The sequence below is a fragment of the Ctenopharyngodon idella genome, chromosome 14, assembly GCF_019924925.1.
Source record: "Ctenopharyngodon idella isolate HZGC_01 chromosome 14, HZGC01, whole genome shotgun sequence".
NCBI classification, from domain to species: domain Eukaryota; kingdom Metazoa; phylum Chordata; class Actinopteri; order Cypriniformes; family Xenocyprididae; genus Ctenopharyngodon; species Ctenopharyngodon idella.
This window is the reverse complement of record NC_067233.1, coordinates 15,196,365-15,216,094: the sequence shown is the minus strand read 5'-3', so window position 1 is coordinate 15,216,094 and position 19,730 is coordinate 15,196,365. Positions and strand designations below refer to the sequence as shown.

General features: G+C 37.4%; 2 protein-coding genes across 6 annotated transcripts; one reads left to right on the top strand and one right to left on the bottom strand.

Moving 5' to 3' along the window:
- The first annotated feature begins 82 nt into the window (after positions 1–82).
- On the top strand, positions 83–7,434 carry elf2a (E74-like factor 2a (ets domain transcription factor)). Of its 4 annotated transcripts, none has more exons than XM_051918277.1 (9): positions 83–385; positions 1,426–1,572; positions 1,682–1,877; positions 4,491–4,583; positions 4,736–4,846; positions 5,084–5,164; positions 5,242–5,434; positions 5,534–5,821; positions 6,043–7,434. In XM_051918277.1, the coding sequence occupies exons 2-9, from the start codon at positions 1,498–1,500 to the stop codon at positions 6,584–6,586; spliced, it is 1,581 nt and encodes a 526-aa protein (XP_051774237.1). In that variant the 5' UTR covers positions 83–385; positions 1,426–1,497; the 3' UTR covers positions 6,587–7,434. The 4 variants fall into 4 exon arrangements, with proteins under 4 accessions (XP_051774237.1, XP_051774236.1, XP_051774238.1 ...); XM_051918276.1 differs by having other exon boundaries at positions 5,081–5,164; XM_051918278.1 differs by lacking the exons at positions 83–385; positions 1,426–1,572; positions 1,682–1,877 and adding an exon at positions 3,309–3,425 and having other exon boundaries at positions 5,081–5,164.
- A 2,301-nt stretch (positions 7,435–9,735) lies between these two features.
- nocta (nocturnin a) lies at positions 9,736–19,668 on the bottom strand. Of its 2 annotated transcripts, none has more exons than XM_051918281.1 (3): positions 19,066–19,668; positions 12,305–12,565; positions 9,736–11,054 (listed from the first exon to the last, which is right to left on the bottom strand). In XM_051918281.1, the coding sequence occupies exons 1-3, from the start codon at positions 19,265–19,267 to the stop codon at positions 10,168–10,170; spliced, it is 1,350 nt and encodes a 449-aa protein (XP_051774241.1). In that variant the 5' UTR covers positions 19,268–19,668; the 3' UTR covers positions 9,736–10,167. The 2 variants fall into 2 exon arrangements, with proteins under 2 accessions (XP_051774241.1, XP_051774240.1); XM_051918280.1 differs by lacking the exon at positions 19,066–19,668 and adding an exon at positions 14,975–15,690.
- Between the last annotated feature and the right edge of the window lie 62 nt (positions 19,669–19,730).

The window sequence follows — 19,730 nt, the reverse complement described above, 5'->3', positions numbered from 1 at the left end:
TCATATTAATTATTTTTTTGTTTATTATAATTTAAGCGCGCGCGCACCTGACAAGAGTGTATGTGACGTCACTTACGGTTGCTGCGCAGTTCGTCAGTCAGATCTTGCTAACGGGAGGCCTTAAGCCAGCTACGCAAAACATCACCTAACTTACTACACTAACGCAGCCTGCCAAAACTCATACTTTTTGTATTTTACATCGACTAAATAGACATCTGTCTAAAGCCTGCATGCGTGCGCTTTATCAGCGAGCAGTTCACGCAATTTAACCAGCTTTAACATTAGCCAGTCAATCTGTCATTAGCATGGTTAGCATGCTAACCTTATGACAGAGTGCACTCGACTGTCTTGAGGTTCAGCAAACGGAAAGAAATTACCACAAACGGTGAGAAATTTCATATTTTGCATCCGTACTTACATTAGAGGTTAAAGTTAATTCATTTAGACTTAATCCGAAGGTAACAGTTAGGTAGTTTGATTTAGTGTGGCTGTTTATACAGCAAGCTGTTGTTTACCGATCTAATGATTGGTGTTAGATACAGTTTTTTGTAAAGTTCATTATTTGTTTTTGTTGTTTTTTCTTTAAACGGTTACTTGCAATTTGTCCACTCTTTGTTAATGCAATATTTACGTTATTACAGGAGAATGAAAGCGCTGTTTAAATAGCAATAATAACAGACTCCTGTCGCGCATTTAATCTGTCAGTGTCATTCAGTCTAGTATCAGTGTTTACATTTTGTCATGCTTGATGGAAAACTATGACAAAGGATAACTCACTTGAGGAAACTTAAGCCGTAGATTTAGCTGGAATTTGAATGAAAACGTTTCCTCATTGGTTTATCTATTGTTGCCTCAGCTTTATTTTGCAGTTTTGCTTCATCCTTGTTACTGCATACAGTATAAAACACTTCATAGTGACAGAATGCTTAAGAAACCAAACGAAGTGCCAGATAAACATTACATTTTCTCTTTTGTGTAAGGTGAGGGTTTGCTGAAGTGACTTAGGCCATTCGTAGTTAGTAAATATCTTAGTTGTCTCTTCAGTTTGAGTGTTTTATGTGGTATATGCAAAGGGGGAATAAAATGAGCATGACTCTTAGGGGTTATTCTTTCTTTAAAACAAAAACAAAAAACAGTGAATATGACCAGGCCGAGATCAGTTTTGCCAACAGGATACAGGCTTCTTCCGTTTTCTTGTTTTGCTTCTGCATGTGTGCATTTGTTTGCCTGAAGGTCTGCTTGTGATCTTTGTAAGAATATTAGATTTTTTTCCATTCCAACTGAAAACGCATCAGATGATAGCCATACCCACTAGGCTTAATAACCAAAGTTATCACATGATTGTAAAGTACAAATGCCTTTTAGTACATTCTAATTCCAAAATGTTGCATACTGCATTTACTAATGGATATTTTCTTTTCTCAGGCTGTGACATCACTCAAGGTCATCAGCAGGGGTGCAGTGGATAAGTTTGGTTCTGACACAGAGGAATGAGTCATGACCTCTGTGGTGATAGTAGATGGAGGAGGGAATATATTGGAGTATGTCACCGGAGATGAGGAAGCACAGCAGGTGAAGTTGGCGCACTCCTGTTAAAATTGCAACTTGAGCATGAACTAAAATGTATGTTAAAATTAAGCGTTTTAAGGCAACTCAAGGTGTTTAATTATTTTTTTGCCAGGAGGTTTGTCCTGATGGGGTGGAACACGACGGAGAGAAGCACTGTCCTGCAGTGATAGTGGAGCAGGTGAATAGTGCCGATTTGGAGCAGTGTTATGCTGCGCAGGTGTTAGTCTATGACGATCAGAATACCTACCTGGTGCAGGATGTGGCTGAGGAACAAGTTGTTGAGACTGAGTTGCAGGAGATGGCAGCAGGTGAGCAATAATTGAACAATTCGTAGAGGACCGTATTTCTATGCAAGGAAAATGTTGTGTTCTGTATCTGCTTGGAAGACCAATCTGAGGTAGTCAAAAGGTGGTTTTGCTTTTTGCACAAAGTTTGAACAATAGACCCAATTCTGAAATACCAGAAAAACATGATTGCATGGACTTTGCATTTTCTTGTATACCACTGCAGATTGTTGTTGTTTTTTAGGAGTGTAAGCTTTTTTCACCCAAAAATGAAAATTAATTACTCACCATTGTGTCGTTCCACACTCGTAAGAGTTTTCATTCATCTTCGGAACACAAATGAAGAGGTTTTTGATGAAATCTAAGAGTTTTCTGTCCCTCCATAGACAGCTAAACGACTTCAAAAAGTTCATAAAGAGATTGTAAAACTAATCCATATGAATAGAGTGGTTTAGTCCAAATTTTCTGAAGAGACTCGATCGCTTTATATGATGAACAAATTGAATTTGGGCTTTTATTCACATATAAACATTCATCAACTCACACATCAGTCGTGGTAAACGAAAAGTCAAGCATGTTTGCTTGACTTACAAGAACCAGTGAGGTTCATTATCGTGTGTTACGCAACACGTTTGAGCTTCCGCAAGAGGTTTGTTCTTGTGCGTCATTCATGTTCGGTTGAGCTTCTGTTTCTGTTTATCAATGTTTATGTGAATAAAAGCCTAGATTCAATCTGTTCAATTTTCTGTCTCTTCAGAAAATTTGGACTAAACCACTCAATTCATGAATTAGTTTTACGATCTCCTTATGAACTTTTTGAAGCGTCAAAGTGGTAGTTGCATAGCTGTCTATGGAGAGACAGAAATCGCTCAGATTTCATCAAAAATATCTTAATTTGTGTTCCGAAGATGAACAAAAGTCTTATGGGTTTGGAACGACATGAGGGTGAGTAATTAATTTTTGGGTGAACTAACCCTTTAACAGCAGGAACAGCTAAAGAGAGACATCTTGTGGCGGTTTTGTGGAAGTTATAAAAGACACAAATTAGAAAAACAAAAACAAAGCTTTTGCTTTACAAAGAATTTCTGTAGGAAAAAAATAAAAAGGGTAAATAGATTATACAAACGTTAGACTGGATGTGAACAAGGATTTTATAACATTTTTTAAATTCTCTGTGCTCAGGGATACGAAGTATACAGTATTGGTTGCCCAATATAGTATTTACCTTTTTTAAATGCAGTAAGGGAGCTTAGAAAGGAAAGAAAGAAAGTTTTTGAAACAGGAGACAGAGAGATACACAGTGCAGAGATAGATTACTCGTACTTTTTATACGTCAAGAAGTCTGCAGCAGTTGATATGACTACTCCGTTTCACAGTGTCTCTGAACTCCAGTTAGATTTACTCTGCAAAACTAGTAAACAATAATAAAAAAAAAAAAATACATAACTCATCGCAGTAGTGTATCACGTGATTTTAGGTAATGAGCCCTGGGCTCCTGCTAAACTGAAGGATGCAAAAGCGCTTGACAACCAGGAAGTGAAGAGCTGTCGTTAACCCGTGCGCCAAGTTTAAGTAATATTAAATAATTTCTTGCTATTTTGTTTTAGCGACACTTTTATTTTGTTTTCGTAGACTAATATGTGGCGTTGGTGTGTATTTATTACTTTTTGTTTAGAGTCGGTTGGAGTTATGATTTATTCTAGCGGATTGATGCTGGTTGTCAGAAACCAGGAAGTGCGTTTGTTTTCTTTTTGCGTCTTGGCCACGTTATCTGATATATTGTTTATAACACGATTTCTGTTTAAAATAGGTTTGTGTTGAAGCATGGGGCTTAAAATGTTTTTATAGCAGCAGTTTAATATTTGTTCGTTCTGATTGTTTAAATTAGCTAACGGTGCTGTTCTTTATTGATGTGTTTCTAGATTAACGCAGACGATAATAAACAGTTTTGTTGCGGGATATTTTTAAAGGATAACGGGTGCGGTTATGCTTTTTGGTCATTACAAGCGGCTAGCAAGAAATCTGAATTGACAGCTTTTGTTTTTATGAGACTTGCTCGATTGTTACATAAAACGTAGCAAACGTGTGGTTTTATAAACAAATAACGTTTCGTCTTATTTTCTGTGGTGTAGATAACTATTTAAATACTTTCGCTGGGTGAAATATATCACATATGGTTAAAAAATACGCTTTTTGTTTTCGAAGTTTAGGGCGGAAGTGTATAGGCGTTGTAGGTTGTTGAGTGACAGGACGCCGGGCCATTCAGCGCTTAGCGTTGATTTGTTAGCTGCAATTTAGCCAATGAACACATCGAAATGCAAATATATTTTTCCTTCACCGCCAATTTTATGAGTTGATGTACATGAGAATATTTATGAACAAAAAATGCTTTTAATCAAAAGCAAGCTCAGTTTGAGTTTTCTGTATCAGTTTCTGGTCCTGTAACATCTGTTTTCACATTACAACCTTAAATTTTAAAAGGCTTTTGTATTGTTTAGTATTGTTTGTTTTATTGTTTATTTTTGAAATGTTCCATTGTAAATTATAGTATGTATGCCATTTGTTTGTTTTTATCAGAATCTGCTTGTTTTATTATTGGGAAACTTGGAAAACAAAACTTTTTTTCCTCTTTCTTAGTGGAGGTTTCAGTGCATGATAAAACTATTGAAGCAGCCGAAGCTCTGCTCCACATGGATTCACCAGCCAGCTTGCAGGGGGATCGCAGTACAGGTATGTGATTTAAATGCATGTGCTTGTCTTAATTTGTAATGTAGGCTGTTTGTACTGTCCTAACTTACTACTTTACAAATTACTACTTAACACATCTGTAAATCACATTTTGTATGAAGAGTAACAATAGATCTCTTTCTCTCTCTGTGCAGAGGAGCTTTTATCTGAGATGGAGGTGGAAGTGAGAACTGAGGATATGGGACCTGTTGCCAAGGATATTGTTGTCCTGCAGGAGGCAGATTTACTGAAAAAGAAGAAGAGAGGTGAATCACAGTTCGCTATTACCCCTTTAAGACAATGAACTACAGAAACATTCGGAAATTTATGCATGTTCTTGTATATGCATGTTCTTGTATATGTATATATTGCTGCATATTCTAGTACATTCCATTTGAAGTGCCCCTATACATGAAGTGCACTTTGAGCTCAATTTCTTAATTACAATTGAAAACTGTGTAATTAGAAGAGATTCATTTGTTTTGTGTGATCTTCCCCAGCAGGACGAAAGCCCAGGACTCCACAAAATTGCTGTGATGGTTCTCTGGATTTGGTCTATAAGAGGAAATCAAAAGACAGCAAGGGTGAGTGTTTGTTTATTTATGTATGCAAGAGAATCTTTCTTTTTCTGGTGCCACAATTTTAAGTCTGAGTCTTACAGGCTCAACTACTTACCTGTGGGAGTTCCTGTTGGACCTTCTGCAGGACAAGGAAACCTGTCCAAAATACATTAAGTGGACTCAGAAGGAGAAGGGCATATTCAAGCTTGTGGACTCCAAAGCGGTGTCTAAATTATGGGGCAGACATAAGAATAAACCTGACATGAACTATGAGACAATGGGGAGAGCACTCAGGTAATGTTTAATCAAGTTTATCAGTGAACAGATTTTTGGAAACTAGAAAATGTTCCAGCAGTCTTGATCAGTCTTGATTTTTTTTTTTTTTTTTTTAAGGTATTACTACCAACGGGGCATTTTATCAAAAGTGGAAGGCCAAAGACTTGTGTACCAGTTTAAGGAGATGCCCAAAGACATTGTTTTTATTGATGACGACAATATGGACGACAGCATTGACGAGGGAAAGAGAGAAACCCCTGCCGCATCCAATCGCAGCAATCCAAAAAGCAAAGGGACGGCAGTTTCTCCCTCTTCTGCTGTACCTAAAATCATCAATCTATCCTCAGGACAAGATGCCTTTATGACCGTGCAACAGTCACCAGAAAACATAGCAACAGCCCCTGGGTATGGTATCAAAATGTCTAAATGTTGACCTTTCAAATACAAATAGAAGGGCCCTATGATTTATTTATTTATTTATTTATTTATTTATTTTTATTACTAAAGTTTCATTAAACCATTAAAATGGAATCCAGAAAAATTAAAACAAAAAACACAGATCTTGGTCATAGCTTACAGCTTACAACCGCACCTATCACAATGCTTTTTTTGTTGTTTGTTTCCAGGACAGTGAGGTTGGCCATGCAGGTTCCTGTTCTCATGACGACACAGGGTCAGAAAATCTCAACAGTAACTGTCAACTCGCCCTCCGTCCGCTCACCGATCCTCTCCATGCCCAACTCAGTCGCTGGGGGCAACAACGCAGGCAAAATGGTTCTACAGGCCGTGCCAACGCTAGTGCCTGCTCAGGGGCAAAGCGGTGAAAGAATCACCTTACAGCTCATCACCCTTCCCACCATGCCCGGCAAACCCGGCACTCCCATCACTCTGAGCACGTTCTCCCCCCTCACCGTGCCTACCAGCAACGCCCAAGTCTTGAAGCTCGCCGTCCCCTCCAACATCACCACGTCTGCCTCCACAGCTCCTGCAACCGTGGTGACCTCGCAGCCAGGGGTGACCGTGGTGCCGAACGTACAGCCAGCAATGTCTTTACAGGATGTGACTATTATTAAGGTTGAATCTCCTGAGGTTTCCGTGGATCAGACAGTTAACAGTGCTGCAGAAAACAGGCAGAGCACACAGACAAACCCCACGACCACACAGAGCTGAGCAAACATCAAATGTCACTGCACTCACTCACAGGAACCGACATCAACACTTGTGACACAGATACAAATAAAATGAGTGATGTAAAGACTGGCTGACTTCTGTGAAACGGATGAAACCAGCACTACAGCTCAAGATGCTTGTTCACTTCCCTACACTATAACCACCATGTGTAGCCTCAAATCTGGGTTAGATTTTGAAAGGCCTTTTTTCTTTCTTTTTCTTCATATATTAATCTGTTCAAATCACGCTTCGTTATAGACGACCATCTGTGCTGTGAAGCTGTAGGAACGAACCTCACTTGGTGCTAAAGATTGAGAGCAAGTCATATGGGTGAAGAGAATCAGCCAAGATGCTCGTTTTGATCACCTGTTAATTTGGAGCATAAAAGAATTTGTGCATAGATGTACCTTTGCGGTAGTTAATGATAAATAAAAAAAAGCAGCCTTAGATCAGCTTTTTGCTTCTAAGTCATTACTAAAAGTAATTGATTGTGCTTTGTGTAAATATGATTTTTTTTTTTTTTTTAAATATATTTTGTACCAGGAAGTGTTTTTATTTGTTCGTTTTTTTACAGTTCAAAGGAAACTGTTTTTTGAAGGACATTGAAATCTTTTTTTTTTTCTGTTATTTCAAACTTTTTAAAATATTTTCCTTTCTGTGCATTTATCACTTTGTGTTTTCCACTGCTTTGTATTTTGCAGGTCATGTTTTGTTTTTCATGTGTACAAAAAAGGGAAAGAATGTCTGATACAGTATATTGAATATTCAATATATGAAGCATATATTTTGTTGTATTCTTACCCTAAAATGTATCCAAGTAGATTTAAATATAGAGAATTATGCAAACAGCTGGTTCAAATGTTCTTTTTCTTTCATCAGTGTGCAAAAGGTGCTTTTGTTCATTAGTCCTCACATGGTTCCCACAGTCATGGAAAATCTGAAAATATTAGTAACTAATATTTTCTTTAATATTAATATAACAATATTAATGTAATATGTTCTTAAAATATCAATACTATTAATATTAAACAATGTCCACACCAATCAGTGTTGCACACAAACTATAAAAAATCAAATCATATAGTAATAATAATGATAATAAAAAGGAATATATATATATATATTTTACACACACACATAACATTATGACCACTGACAGGTGAAGTGAATAACACTGCTTATCTCTTCATCATGGCACCTGTTGGTGGGATACAGTCAAACCAAAATGTATTCAGACACCTTGAACATTTCATTCATTAATACAGTTTATTCTCTATAGTTTAAAAAAAAAAATGGTAATAAAATATGACGATCTCAGAGTTAAACTGTCAGAAAAAAAAATCATCTTAATTATGTCAGATACATGGTCAGGTCAAAGTGTCTGAATAATTTTTGGTTCCAAATTTTTATCAATTTTGGTAGTCCACTGTATGAAGAATTTTTGGGTATAATGTCACATTTCACTTTATTTTGCTATCCTCACTTACATAAATTAACTATAGTGTCCTGCACCTACTAGTAAAAATATAACAAAAATGTCTGAATAATTTTTGGTTTGACTGTATATTAGGCAGCAAGTGAACATTTTGTCCTCAAAGTTGATGTGTTAGAAGCAGGAAAAATGGTCCAACAGATGAGCTACTGTAGCTCAAATTGCTCAAGAAGTTAATGCTGGTTCTGACAGAAAGGTGTCAGAATACACAGTGCATCACAGTTTGTTGCGTATGGGGTTGCATAGCCGCAGACCAGTCTGGAGCAATGGAAGAAGGTGGCGTGGTCTGATGAATCACATTTTCTTTCACATCACGTGGATGGCCGGGTTTGTGTGCGTCACTTACCTGGGGAACACATGGCAGCAGGATGCACTATGGGAAGAAGGCAAGCCGGCGGAGGCAGTATGATGCTTTGGGCAATGTTCTGCTGGGAAATCTTGGGTCCTGCCATCCATGTGGATGTTACTTTGACACACACCACCTACCTAAGCATTGTTGCAGGCCATGTACACCCTTTCATGAAAAACGGTATTCCCTGGTGGCTGTAGCCTCTTTCAGCAGGATAATGTGCTCTGCCACAAAGCAAAAATGGTTCAGGAATGGTTTGAGGAGAACAACGACTTTGAGGTGTTGATTGGCCTCCAAATTCCCAATATCTTAATCCAATTGAGCATCTGTGGGATGTGCTGAACAAACAAGTCCGATCCATGAAGGCCCCACCTCGCAACTTACAGGACTTAAAGGATCTGCTGCTAACATCTTGGTGCCAGATACCAAAGAACACCTTCAGGGGTCTAGTGGAGTCCATGCCTCAACAGGTCAGGGCTGTTTTGGCAGTAAAAGGGGAACCAACACAATATTAGGAAGGTGGTCATAATGTTATGCCTGATCGGTGTATATATTACTGTTCAGAAATCACAATGACATGGAAAAAGGATGGAATTTCATTGGTCAAAGTGTAGGCATGAATAGTTATGAAACCATGGTACATAACCCAAAAAATCTGAACAAACTTTCCCTAAATATACAGTATGATATTAGATAGAGAGACTTGTCTGTGGCATGTACTAGGATTACTGGAGATCACATTACTATGTTGGCAACTTTGAACAAAGCCTTACACCGTATTTCCACTAATTGGCTCATAGGGATTCGGGCCAAAATGCAGTAGGTTGGCTTTGAAGAATGACAATCTTTGCATCTGGATCACGAAAGATTTCATCTATGCATAGACAGATCTAAAAGGCAGCAGGAAGTAGTTGTAGAAGTAGTTACAATGTTTAAATAATATTGAACTGACCCAAAGAGCTCATATATAGTGTGAAAATCAGTAACGATATCAAGAAAGACTTCCATAAAAATAGGTCTTGTGAGCAGGTAAGTAGATTATATGCCACTGATGTTTTAATTTGTGAAAATAAGTGTTTTAAAAATAATGTTACAAAAGTTTTGCAACACTGACATTAGACATAATTATTCTACCATATCTGATATAAATAATCGCTAACATTAACTTGACTACAATTTGAATAAAAGTTTAGTTTTTCATTCTGCTAAGAGCCGCCCATATGACACATAGATCAGGAGAACTGATCTAGATTTCCCAAACCAGTTCAGTTTTGCTTGTCATTAAAGAATGAGACCACACAACTTAAGTACATGGTTACAGTATGTTTTATATTATTGGTCAGTGGCAAACATATTGATGATTACAGTGCTACTAAAAGAAAAAAAGTACAGTCAATATAAATATAAACATCCTTTCACTTTTGGAACCTTTAAATTGAGAATGTGCGTCTTCCTGAGATCATCCTTTAGCACTTAATAAGTTACAGTATATTGCACAACCTCTGTATAACAAACAATAAGAGCGTGATAATGATCTCCCTCAAGGAAAATAATAAGCATAGAGGTGCATTAAGACCTACTTGAGCAGGTAAAAATAAAGTTTATGTTAATAAGATAAATTACATTCTGAGCATTAATACAAATAATGCATTCTCACATTCAGACATACACGCACACATATGCTCTAAGAATGATTTAAGCTGCTCTGAATCCCTATTGGAGAGCACTAATGATTGACAGCTACATGAGCCTATGAGGCTGCTGACTGAAGCTAAGATCACACACCAGTGACAGATGATCAGAGGGGTAATTGTATGATGGAAGCCGGTCTGGCCCGATCTGCTCTTCACTCGGTATCCTCAGCACAGCGTCCACCTGGAACGCTCTTTCCGAGTACCAAATATAGTCCAACGTGGAGCAGCTCTCTCCGCTGGGCCGGATTTTCCAGCTGGTGTAGGGCGGCTCCGTAGTCCCGTCCTCACTCAGACACTTGTAAGCACTGTCTAGCCCCAGCGGAGAAGTCATAAAGCGCCTGTAGACTTCCTCACTGGGCTCCGCGTTAAAATCCCCACATACCACCAACGGAATACCCTCTTCACCGTCCCCAACCCTAGTCCGGTTTTCCTGATCCATCTCTGGGTACGACTGTGCGGTTATGTCGCGGAGTTGCTGGAGGAGATGAGCCCCCTGTGCGCTACGAAACGCCTCCCAGCCGCTCCGTGCTTTCAGGTGCGTTACTGCCACGCAGAAGACTCGACCTGTGAGTCTGCAGCGAAGCGTAGCCACGATAGCCACCTGGTTGGTTTTGAGCATCATGGCGGAGAGTCTGAGATGAGTGGTGTGGAGCAGCTGGAATCGACGGCGGTTGAAGAACAGAGCGCATCCGTCAGGGCCGTTATTATTGTGAACGTCCAGGCAGGGGGAGCAAGGCTTGGGGCAGAAGCTGCTCTGGTAGCCCAAGCTGGCAAGCACAGGCTGGAAAGTGTCGAAGTAGTGGTCCACCTCCTGCAGGCACAGCACATCTGGCCTGTAGGTAAGGATCTCTTCCAGTATAAGATACTTCCTCTCAGACCAGTTCAAAGCCTCCATCGGACAGCGCACAAAACTGTCCTTGCCTTCACCCAGAGCTACAGATTCACAAGAAAAATAAAGAAGGTTTACGTCAACTTTTGAGCATCATATGGTAGCATTGCAGTTAAAGGTGAAGTGAGTTCAGTCCTAGATTAAAATAAAGATTAAAGGGTTAGTTCACCCAAAAATGAAAATTACCCCATAATTTACTCACCCTCAAGCCATCCTAGGTGTTTATGACTTTTTTCTTTTAGCCAAACACAATCAGAGTTATAATAAAAATATCCTGGCTCGTCGAAGCTTTATAATGTTAGTGAATGGAGGATGAGTTTTTGAAGTCCAAAAAATTCATCCATCGATTCCTAAAACGTACTCCACTCGGCTCCGGGCGGTTAATAAAGGCCTTCTGAAGTAAAATAATGAGCTTCCGGCATGACAGCCATACACATTCAACTTGAGTCTAAAAAGTGTTAACTTCCACGACGTAGTACACAATGCCATGTCGTACTACGCTATGTCCTACATTATAAAGCGTAGTACGTCATGTCATTGTGTACTACGTTGCAGAAGTTAACACTTTCTGGACTTAAGCCGAATGCGTATGGCTGTCATGCCGGAAGCTCGTTATTTTACCTTATAAAGTTTTAAATAAGGATATTTTTTAATATAACTCTGATTGTGTTTGGCTGAAAGAAGAAAAAGTCATCTACATATATGATGGCTTGAGGGTGAGTAAATTATGGGGTAATTTTCATTTTTGAGCGAACTATCCCTTTAAGCAAGGGGTTTTTAAACTGGGGGCTGCAAGAGAGTGCTATGGTCTCCTCAGGAATTTTGAAGAAAAAAAAAAAAGTATAATACTAATTATAAAATAAATGATTTTTGGCTGACGGAGACAACTGGTTAACTTCAGATATGAATTAAAAATGTTTAAAGCAAAATTTAAAATAATTATAGAAATGGACTTTGTTACATGCTTTCTAAACACTGGGCAGTAGTTAGAGATTTAATATTTTATTTTATGGATATTAGTTTATTGCATGTATGTATGTGCATTACCATTGTCATTATCAGTTCATATTTTAATAATTTACTTTAGTACAGTGACAATATAAAATTATATTTAACTTAAAAAACTGTTTAATTTTCTCACACAGTGTAAAAGGGTCTTTATACATACAAATATATAGCTGCCTTTATATTTTAGGAAGTGGGGTGGCATTTTAAAAGTGTAAAACCTCTTTAAGTTACCTCCTATGAATCAACTATGAATCAAATACATGATAAAAGCAGACAGACTCTGTACCTTGTGCTAAGATGTTCCACTGCATGATCCGCAGGGGTGCGTTCTGCAGAGAGCAGGGTCTGGTCATAACAAAGTCTCTGTGCAGTCGAGGGGGTCGGTTCCTCAAAACCTCCTCGCATTCACGCAACAGTGCGTCTGGGTCGGCCTGCTCATACTCATAGTCGTCGGGATCCACATGTGGATCTGCCAATGCAGCACTGCTCAAAGTCTGTGCCAGAGTACTGAAGAGTCTACTGCTGCTGCTACTGCCCATCTGACACACTGCAGACACACACACACACACAAAACATGTTACACACACTCTGGCATAGTTGTAGAGTAGTTTTTGGAATACTATACAGATAGGTATATTATAGCTGCTTTAATATTTAATCTTTTTTTTTTTTTTTTTTTTTTTTTGCAGTTCACTTTAATAGTCTTACAGTGTGACAAATATTGCACATAAAAGCTGCATGAAAACTACATTTGCAAAATAGTTAATAATAGTTTTAGATTACTAGCATGTTTCAATGCAGAAACTTTTATACAGTACATACTACACAGTATGTGAAAGACGACACTCAAACCAAACAGCGGCCAATGAAGATATAAATAGTAGCGGTGCAGTACACTGTGTATGACAATATAAACAGTAGTATGATGACAGCACATGGTAGCTATTTAAAGTGCAGATAAATTAGGCCTGAGATCTGTCTGATGTTGTTCATTATGTGTATTACTTGGGTTTGTCTTTAATATGCCCCATGACAACAAAATACTCAAACTTCATACACCTAGAACTCAAACAAAACTGGATTACTTGGTTATTTGATACCTCACAGTGTATTGTTCAAATGTGGAAAAGCACTTTAAAAGCATTGATAAGTTCTCAAGATTGCGTGGTTGATTCTTTTGGGAACAAGAGAGATGTCTGTGATGCCTCAGCATCTGTCTGGGCTTGTTTTGAGTCTTCAAAAGAGGTTTAACTAGATATGAATGCACCTATTAACATTCTTGCATGGGTTTGTGTGTGTTTGTTGGCTTGTATACTTATACTTATGCTGGTACTTAGTTGGTCATGAGCTGGTTTAAGCTGGTCCTGAGCTGGAGCTATTTGCTTAGGACCAGCTTAAACCATCTCATGACCAAATAAGGACCAGCTTAAACCAGCTGTCATGCTTCAAAACATACCTAACCAGCATATGCTGTTTTTTTCAACAGGGAATTTATAGACAATATTTCATTAACCTCATTAGCAACTCAAACCTCAATGGAAACAAAGACTTTGGATGCTAGTTACAGATAGTTCTGTAAATTATTCATCTTATTAATAGACAATGGGTTAACTGCAGCCATGGAAACTTCTGTCTACTGTCTGTCATGACAACTCAGCAACTCACAACTCACAAGATAAACAATTTTCAAAATAACTTTTCAAAATTTTCAATAAAAACTTTCAAAAAATTCTCAAATATTGGAGGATGGACTCTTTTCGACTTAGACCAGTAAACAACCACTTGGCAACCACCCTGAATACTCTAGAAACTGCACAGAAACATACTAAAAACCCCTCAGACCACATTAGTAACAGCACAGGAGTGTCTTGGTAACCACCAAAACAAAGCAGAATCAGTAGCAAGATTTCATCATCTTAATCTAACATTTACACTACTATTCAAAAGTCTTTTTTAAGAATTTGATACAAAAATGTATTTCAAATAAATGCTGTTCTTTTGAATGTTCTTTTCATCAAAGAATCTAAAAAAAGATATCAAGATTTCCTCAAAAAAAAATAATGTTTTCAAAATTGATGATGTTTCATGAGCATATTAGAATGATTTCTGAAGGATCATGTGACACTGAAGACTGGAGTAATGATGCTGAAAATTCAGCTTTGCCATCACATATATATATGTGTGTGTGTGTGTATGTATATATATATTGAAATATATTAAATTAGACAGTTATTTTAAATTGTACACAATTTCACAATATTACTGTTTTACTGTATTTTTGATCAAATAAATGCAGACTTGGTGAGCATGAGATGTACATTTCATAAACATTAAAATACATTACTGATCCCAAACATATTAATGTTAGTGTACATTAAATGTATGTTTAAAGTAAACACACAATCAAATATTGTAAGAGTAATTCTGTTCATTTAAATATGATTTTGATTCATTTATCTGATCTTACACATCTTATCTGATTCCATCCTGTTGACGATCTCTGTCTCCTTTACCTCCACAAGAAAAATACCAGCAATTTCCAGTGTCTCTCCATTTATATTTATGTGGTTGTTTATGTCTTCGTCATATTGGAAAAGCATAATCTTGGTATTATTTATATGTGACAAGTAAAGATTTTCCATTTATTAAAGGATTAGTCAAGTACTGAATACTCAGGGCTGTTCATGGCTAAGGTTGGTCATTGCTTAGTAGTCATTTAAAACACACAGTACCCATACCAATTAAATCAACCCATTCAATTTTAAATTTGTGGGTCACATGCATCTCTTGTATCAGGATTAAATTTAAACTCACCATCTCTAGACACATCCACTGTAACTAAATCACTGTAACTAAATCAATGACTATTCAGGGTCGAAGGCCTATCACTTTCTCATACATTTAGGTCTTATATTTTTCTGAAAAACCTAGAAATGTGCATTTCTTTTAAAACTACCTCTTAATATTTCCGTTTCCACTGAATGTCTCCGATGCAGGTGAACTAAAGGCACAATCTTCTTCTCTTTGGCTTTGAGGGAGTCCAGGACTAATCCAATGACGATCCAGTATCCGGTCAGTGGGTCAGTGTATGATAAAAGTTGATAGACAGAGAGAACGCTAGCATCCACCCTTTGAGCTCTTTCGCTTTCGTATGTGAAGATTCTGGGGGCTGCGGATGTAACAGTGTGTGTATTTGCGTGTGTGTTCCTACACAAAGGGGTTCCTGAATGAACTAGTGTGTGTGTGCTTCCTACCATTCATTTTGAACAATGACTCATTTGAAAATCACGAAAGGAACCCGATGCATGCCTGCGCATACATGCACACATGGTCATGCACGTGGGTGAAGAGAACAGTTCAGGCCTAATTTAATCTATGGATTGAGTAAAACACTGTTGCTCATTTGTCTGGAACGTATAAAGCTCACAGTTTTTCACGAACATTTTACAATAATGTTCAATTTGTTAACATTAATGCTTTAGGTATCATGAACTAAAAATGAAAAACACTTTTACAGCATTTATTAATCTTAAATTGACCAAGAGTGACAATAAACACTTTATATTGTCACAAACATTTCTGTTTCAAATAAATGCAGTTCTTTTGAGCTTTCATTCATCAAAAATATCCTGAAGCAGTTTCCACAAAAATATTAAGCAGCACAACTGTTTTCAACATTGGTAATAATAATAATAATAATGTTTCTTGAGCATTTTAGAATGATTTCCAAAGGATCATGTGACACTGAAGACTGGAGTAATGATCACAGAAATAAATGACATTTTAAAATATATATTTAAGTCTAATTTATATATATATATATATATATATATATATATATATATATATATTTTTTTTTTTTAATTAACATCAACCTAGATTAATAAATGCTGTAAAAAATGTTCATTATCTTAAATTTACTGCATTAAAAACTAATGAACTTTACTGTAAAGTTTTTTTTTTTTTTTTTTTTAAAGTCAATCTATCACCTAAAACAGAGAAAAAAAAATATAGATATCATTGATAGTTTGAAGCGCAAGAAGAGATTATAAAGCTTCATTACACAACTGATGCACATTCTACACATCGCTGAGCTCTCTCCTCAAGCTCTGACATTTACCACTTTATTTGACTCATTATGTAAGACCATGAAGTGAGACTTGATATTTGCCTGCTGCATAGTGAGTCGTGACCTGTATGTGCACTTTGATGTAACATTAGGTTGGTAAAACTACTGCATGTGAATATAGATCTATGTGTGAAGATGATGATGCACAGCACAGGTTATAGTTGCCAACTATAACCTAAAAACTATGCTATCTAGTACAGTCATGAAACTCTAGAGGGCGCAGGCTGATAGGTCATTTACATGCAGTCTGCAAATAATCATCATTACCCCATGGCACAAGCTGATTGGCTTCTGCTGATCCTGCAGCCAATGAAATTGCTTGCTCAACATTTAATCTTAGATTTAATCCTAGGCTGCATCTGAAAACTTAGGCAGCAGGCAGCATTTGCGCACAAAGTTACCTCACAAAACTGATTTTGGACAGACTTCTGAGGCAGCGTAACGGTTTAATGATCAACAGCAAAATAGCACGTGCTTTGGTGATAACTAAGCAAAAATTTAAGCACTACAATAGTAATTTCTCATTAGAAATACATCAAAAGTGAAAAACAATGGTCAAAAATGTACATTTATAGACAAACTGACCACCAACCGCAACTTTTAGACACTATTTTTTAGCTCAACTGTCACAGAATGGAAAGCACAGGATTGTGGGATGTCAAAGCCAGCAAAGGATACATCTATGCTGCCTTCAAAAATCGATCAGATGAAGGTAACTCAGGAGACAGGAAGTGAAGCTAACATTGGATTCGGACGTGCCTTGATGCCTTCCTACCTTGGAAGGCGTCCTCCAAAGGCAGCATTTTTCAGTTTTAGGATGCAGCCTTAGTCTGGTTCATTGTTTGCTGTAAGCTAGTCCCGCAGCTTGATGTCAGAGTTCCTCTGAAACCCTCCACCTCCCCCAGCTCCACCTGCCTAGATCTGCTACAGGATCTATGTATATCCATTTATGCAGCAGCAGCATATCTTACATGCTCACAGCAGCGTGTCTGTGTATCTTAGCAGTAGCAAATTTGTGCTTGCTCTGCAGAAGCAGCAGCAATAATCAACAGCAGCAGTGTGGCAGATCTAGTCTGCCAAAACCAAACACATTAACATTACCATATCCAATAACATGCTAAAACTATTCCAAAAGTTGTCATGACATTTAATGAGAAGCTACACCTTGGACCAGGGCTGTAATCAACATAGACATTGAGGGGGACAGGCACACCCCAATATTTCTTCTAGTAGTCAATCATCATGGATTTTTCAGCGGCTAATTTTTTCACATTTTACTTTTGGGCCATGCCAATATTGAATACTTGCTTTGCCTTGGATACTATGGTATAATATATATATATATTTGCAGGCATTTTCATCAGTGCTTACAATGTCTTTGGGGAAAAATACTATTATAAATCCTAATTTTACAATGATCAAAATACTATAGTGCTTCACTGTTAATACCCCAGTAATTACTGGAGATGCTTTTACTTGCTTATTCAGTCAAAATTACATAACACCAAGGTTCCTGATCCAGGTCAAATCTCTTACACAAGAGCAGTCCTGCAGGGGCCTTTGTTCACATGGACCTGGAATCACTTATCGGTTTGATGGTTAACAACAACTTTTGGTTTAAAGTATCATGTGATTATCACCTTCCATCTTTTCATAATTTAATCACAGACACATCCATTCACACTGTGTCCTTAATGCTACAAAGAAACTGCACAAATGATGCAGAGTTTGATAAATGTAACACAAGTCAAGAGAGCATATCTCACTCAGTTGGCAAGGAAAAACTCTGTTCACTATGAGGATCAAACCCTTAGGTGGCTGTTTAGGCTGTACTGTTCACTGACCTTTAGCTGGACTATCAAGTTACCTTCTCTGTTAGAAAAAAAGGTACGGTGCTTGTCACTGGGGCAGTACCCAAAGGTAAAAAGGTACTAATATGTACTTTTAAAGTACTAATATGCACCATTTAGGGGTAAGTAAGGTACAAAGATGTACCTTTTCACTTTTGTACCTTAGGGTACTGCTCCAGTGACAAGCACCGTACCTTTTTTTTCTGACAGTATGAATGCACACTATGTATGCACACTAGTATAAAACACCAAACTCAACAAACAATATTAATAAAAACTAAATATAATACTATTATAACAAAATTATATCTCAAATTGTCTTAAAACAAAAACTGTATAAAAATCTAAATCCACTTTAGCATTGTTATCGTTAACTAAAACTATTAAAATTAATTTTCGGTAATTGAAATAAAGCTAAAATAAAAAATAAACATTAGATTTTAAAAAATAAAATGAAATTAAATAAAACAAACTTGAACTTAATGAACTTCAATGGAAACTAGAAATGTTGAAGTTATACTAAAATTACTCAAAATAAAGCTGAAATAAAAAATAAAGCTAAATTACAACTGTTAAAAAACCCAAAACACTGCTCTTCAGTGACAGATTTGTTAGAGAATTAAAAAGCACACTATAATTTAACAAATGCGTCTGAATAAAGATTATAAAATGACTAAAAAATAAATAAAATCAATCAAAACGGTTATTAGGGATTTGCTATGGTAAACTGCAGTATGTTTCCACACCTCACAGGGTGTATGAGGCAAGTCATCACTCTCCTTCTTACTGTACATGAGTCATTTGTTATATCATGAGGGCCACGCTGAAATTATCACAGATAAATTCTTTAAATTTAGGCGTATGTCTCCTAAGATTCTCCTCAGTACTCCCACACTGCATCACACGAAACCCTAAAAACTGAATTTACTGTCTCAAACACGTAATTTATCTTTCTAGACAGCATTTTGTGCGTCATTTAAGCATTCTGAGGTAGGTAGCTCCCTTGGTTATGAGACACAACCGGAGTCTTAGTAAGGCAAAGGATAATATAATGAAATCTTAAATTACCTTGTAAAGAACCGAGAAGAACGGGTGATGAGTTGGACCTGGTTGGAGGAGGATGAACACCCCTGGAGTGGCAGAGTCGTGAACTCGGCGGGCTGCTTATCTTCAGCGGACCGGATTTCTTTGCATGTGTCCCCAGTGATGACAGACAGACTGCCGCCAAGTCTCGATGAAGTAGCGTTGAACAGCGCCGGGCGGGATGCATTATTCTTAGGTCGACAGTCCCTCGAACCGCGGTTTAAACTGATTCACTTAAGCAAATGATGGCTTTAAGTTTAGCTAAGGAAGAAATAAGTTTACTAACCTTTATAACACTTGTTTCGTTGTGTTTTCGCTGTATGGAAAAATTGCCGGTAGAAGTGTCATCATATTCCAGGGTGACACGTGAACTATATTTTGATAGGGGAGTTTAGTAGATTGAGTCTTCATGTACTAATAAAATCACGTAATGTATTAAGTTATTCTCTATATGAAATATTAATGCTACGTTTATGAGTTCAACATTTCAAACAAATCCAAAACGCGTAAGAAAAGATACAAAATAGCAACATGTTGTAACGCGACATTCACCTACACTACATTGAATGGTTTAGCCCTACTGTCAAAGGACACCCCGTGCTTTTTCTGAAGTAAAAGCCGGACAATGGGAGGGGCTTGGAGCTTCTCCC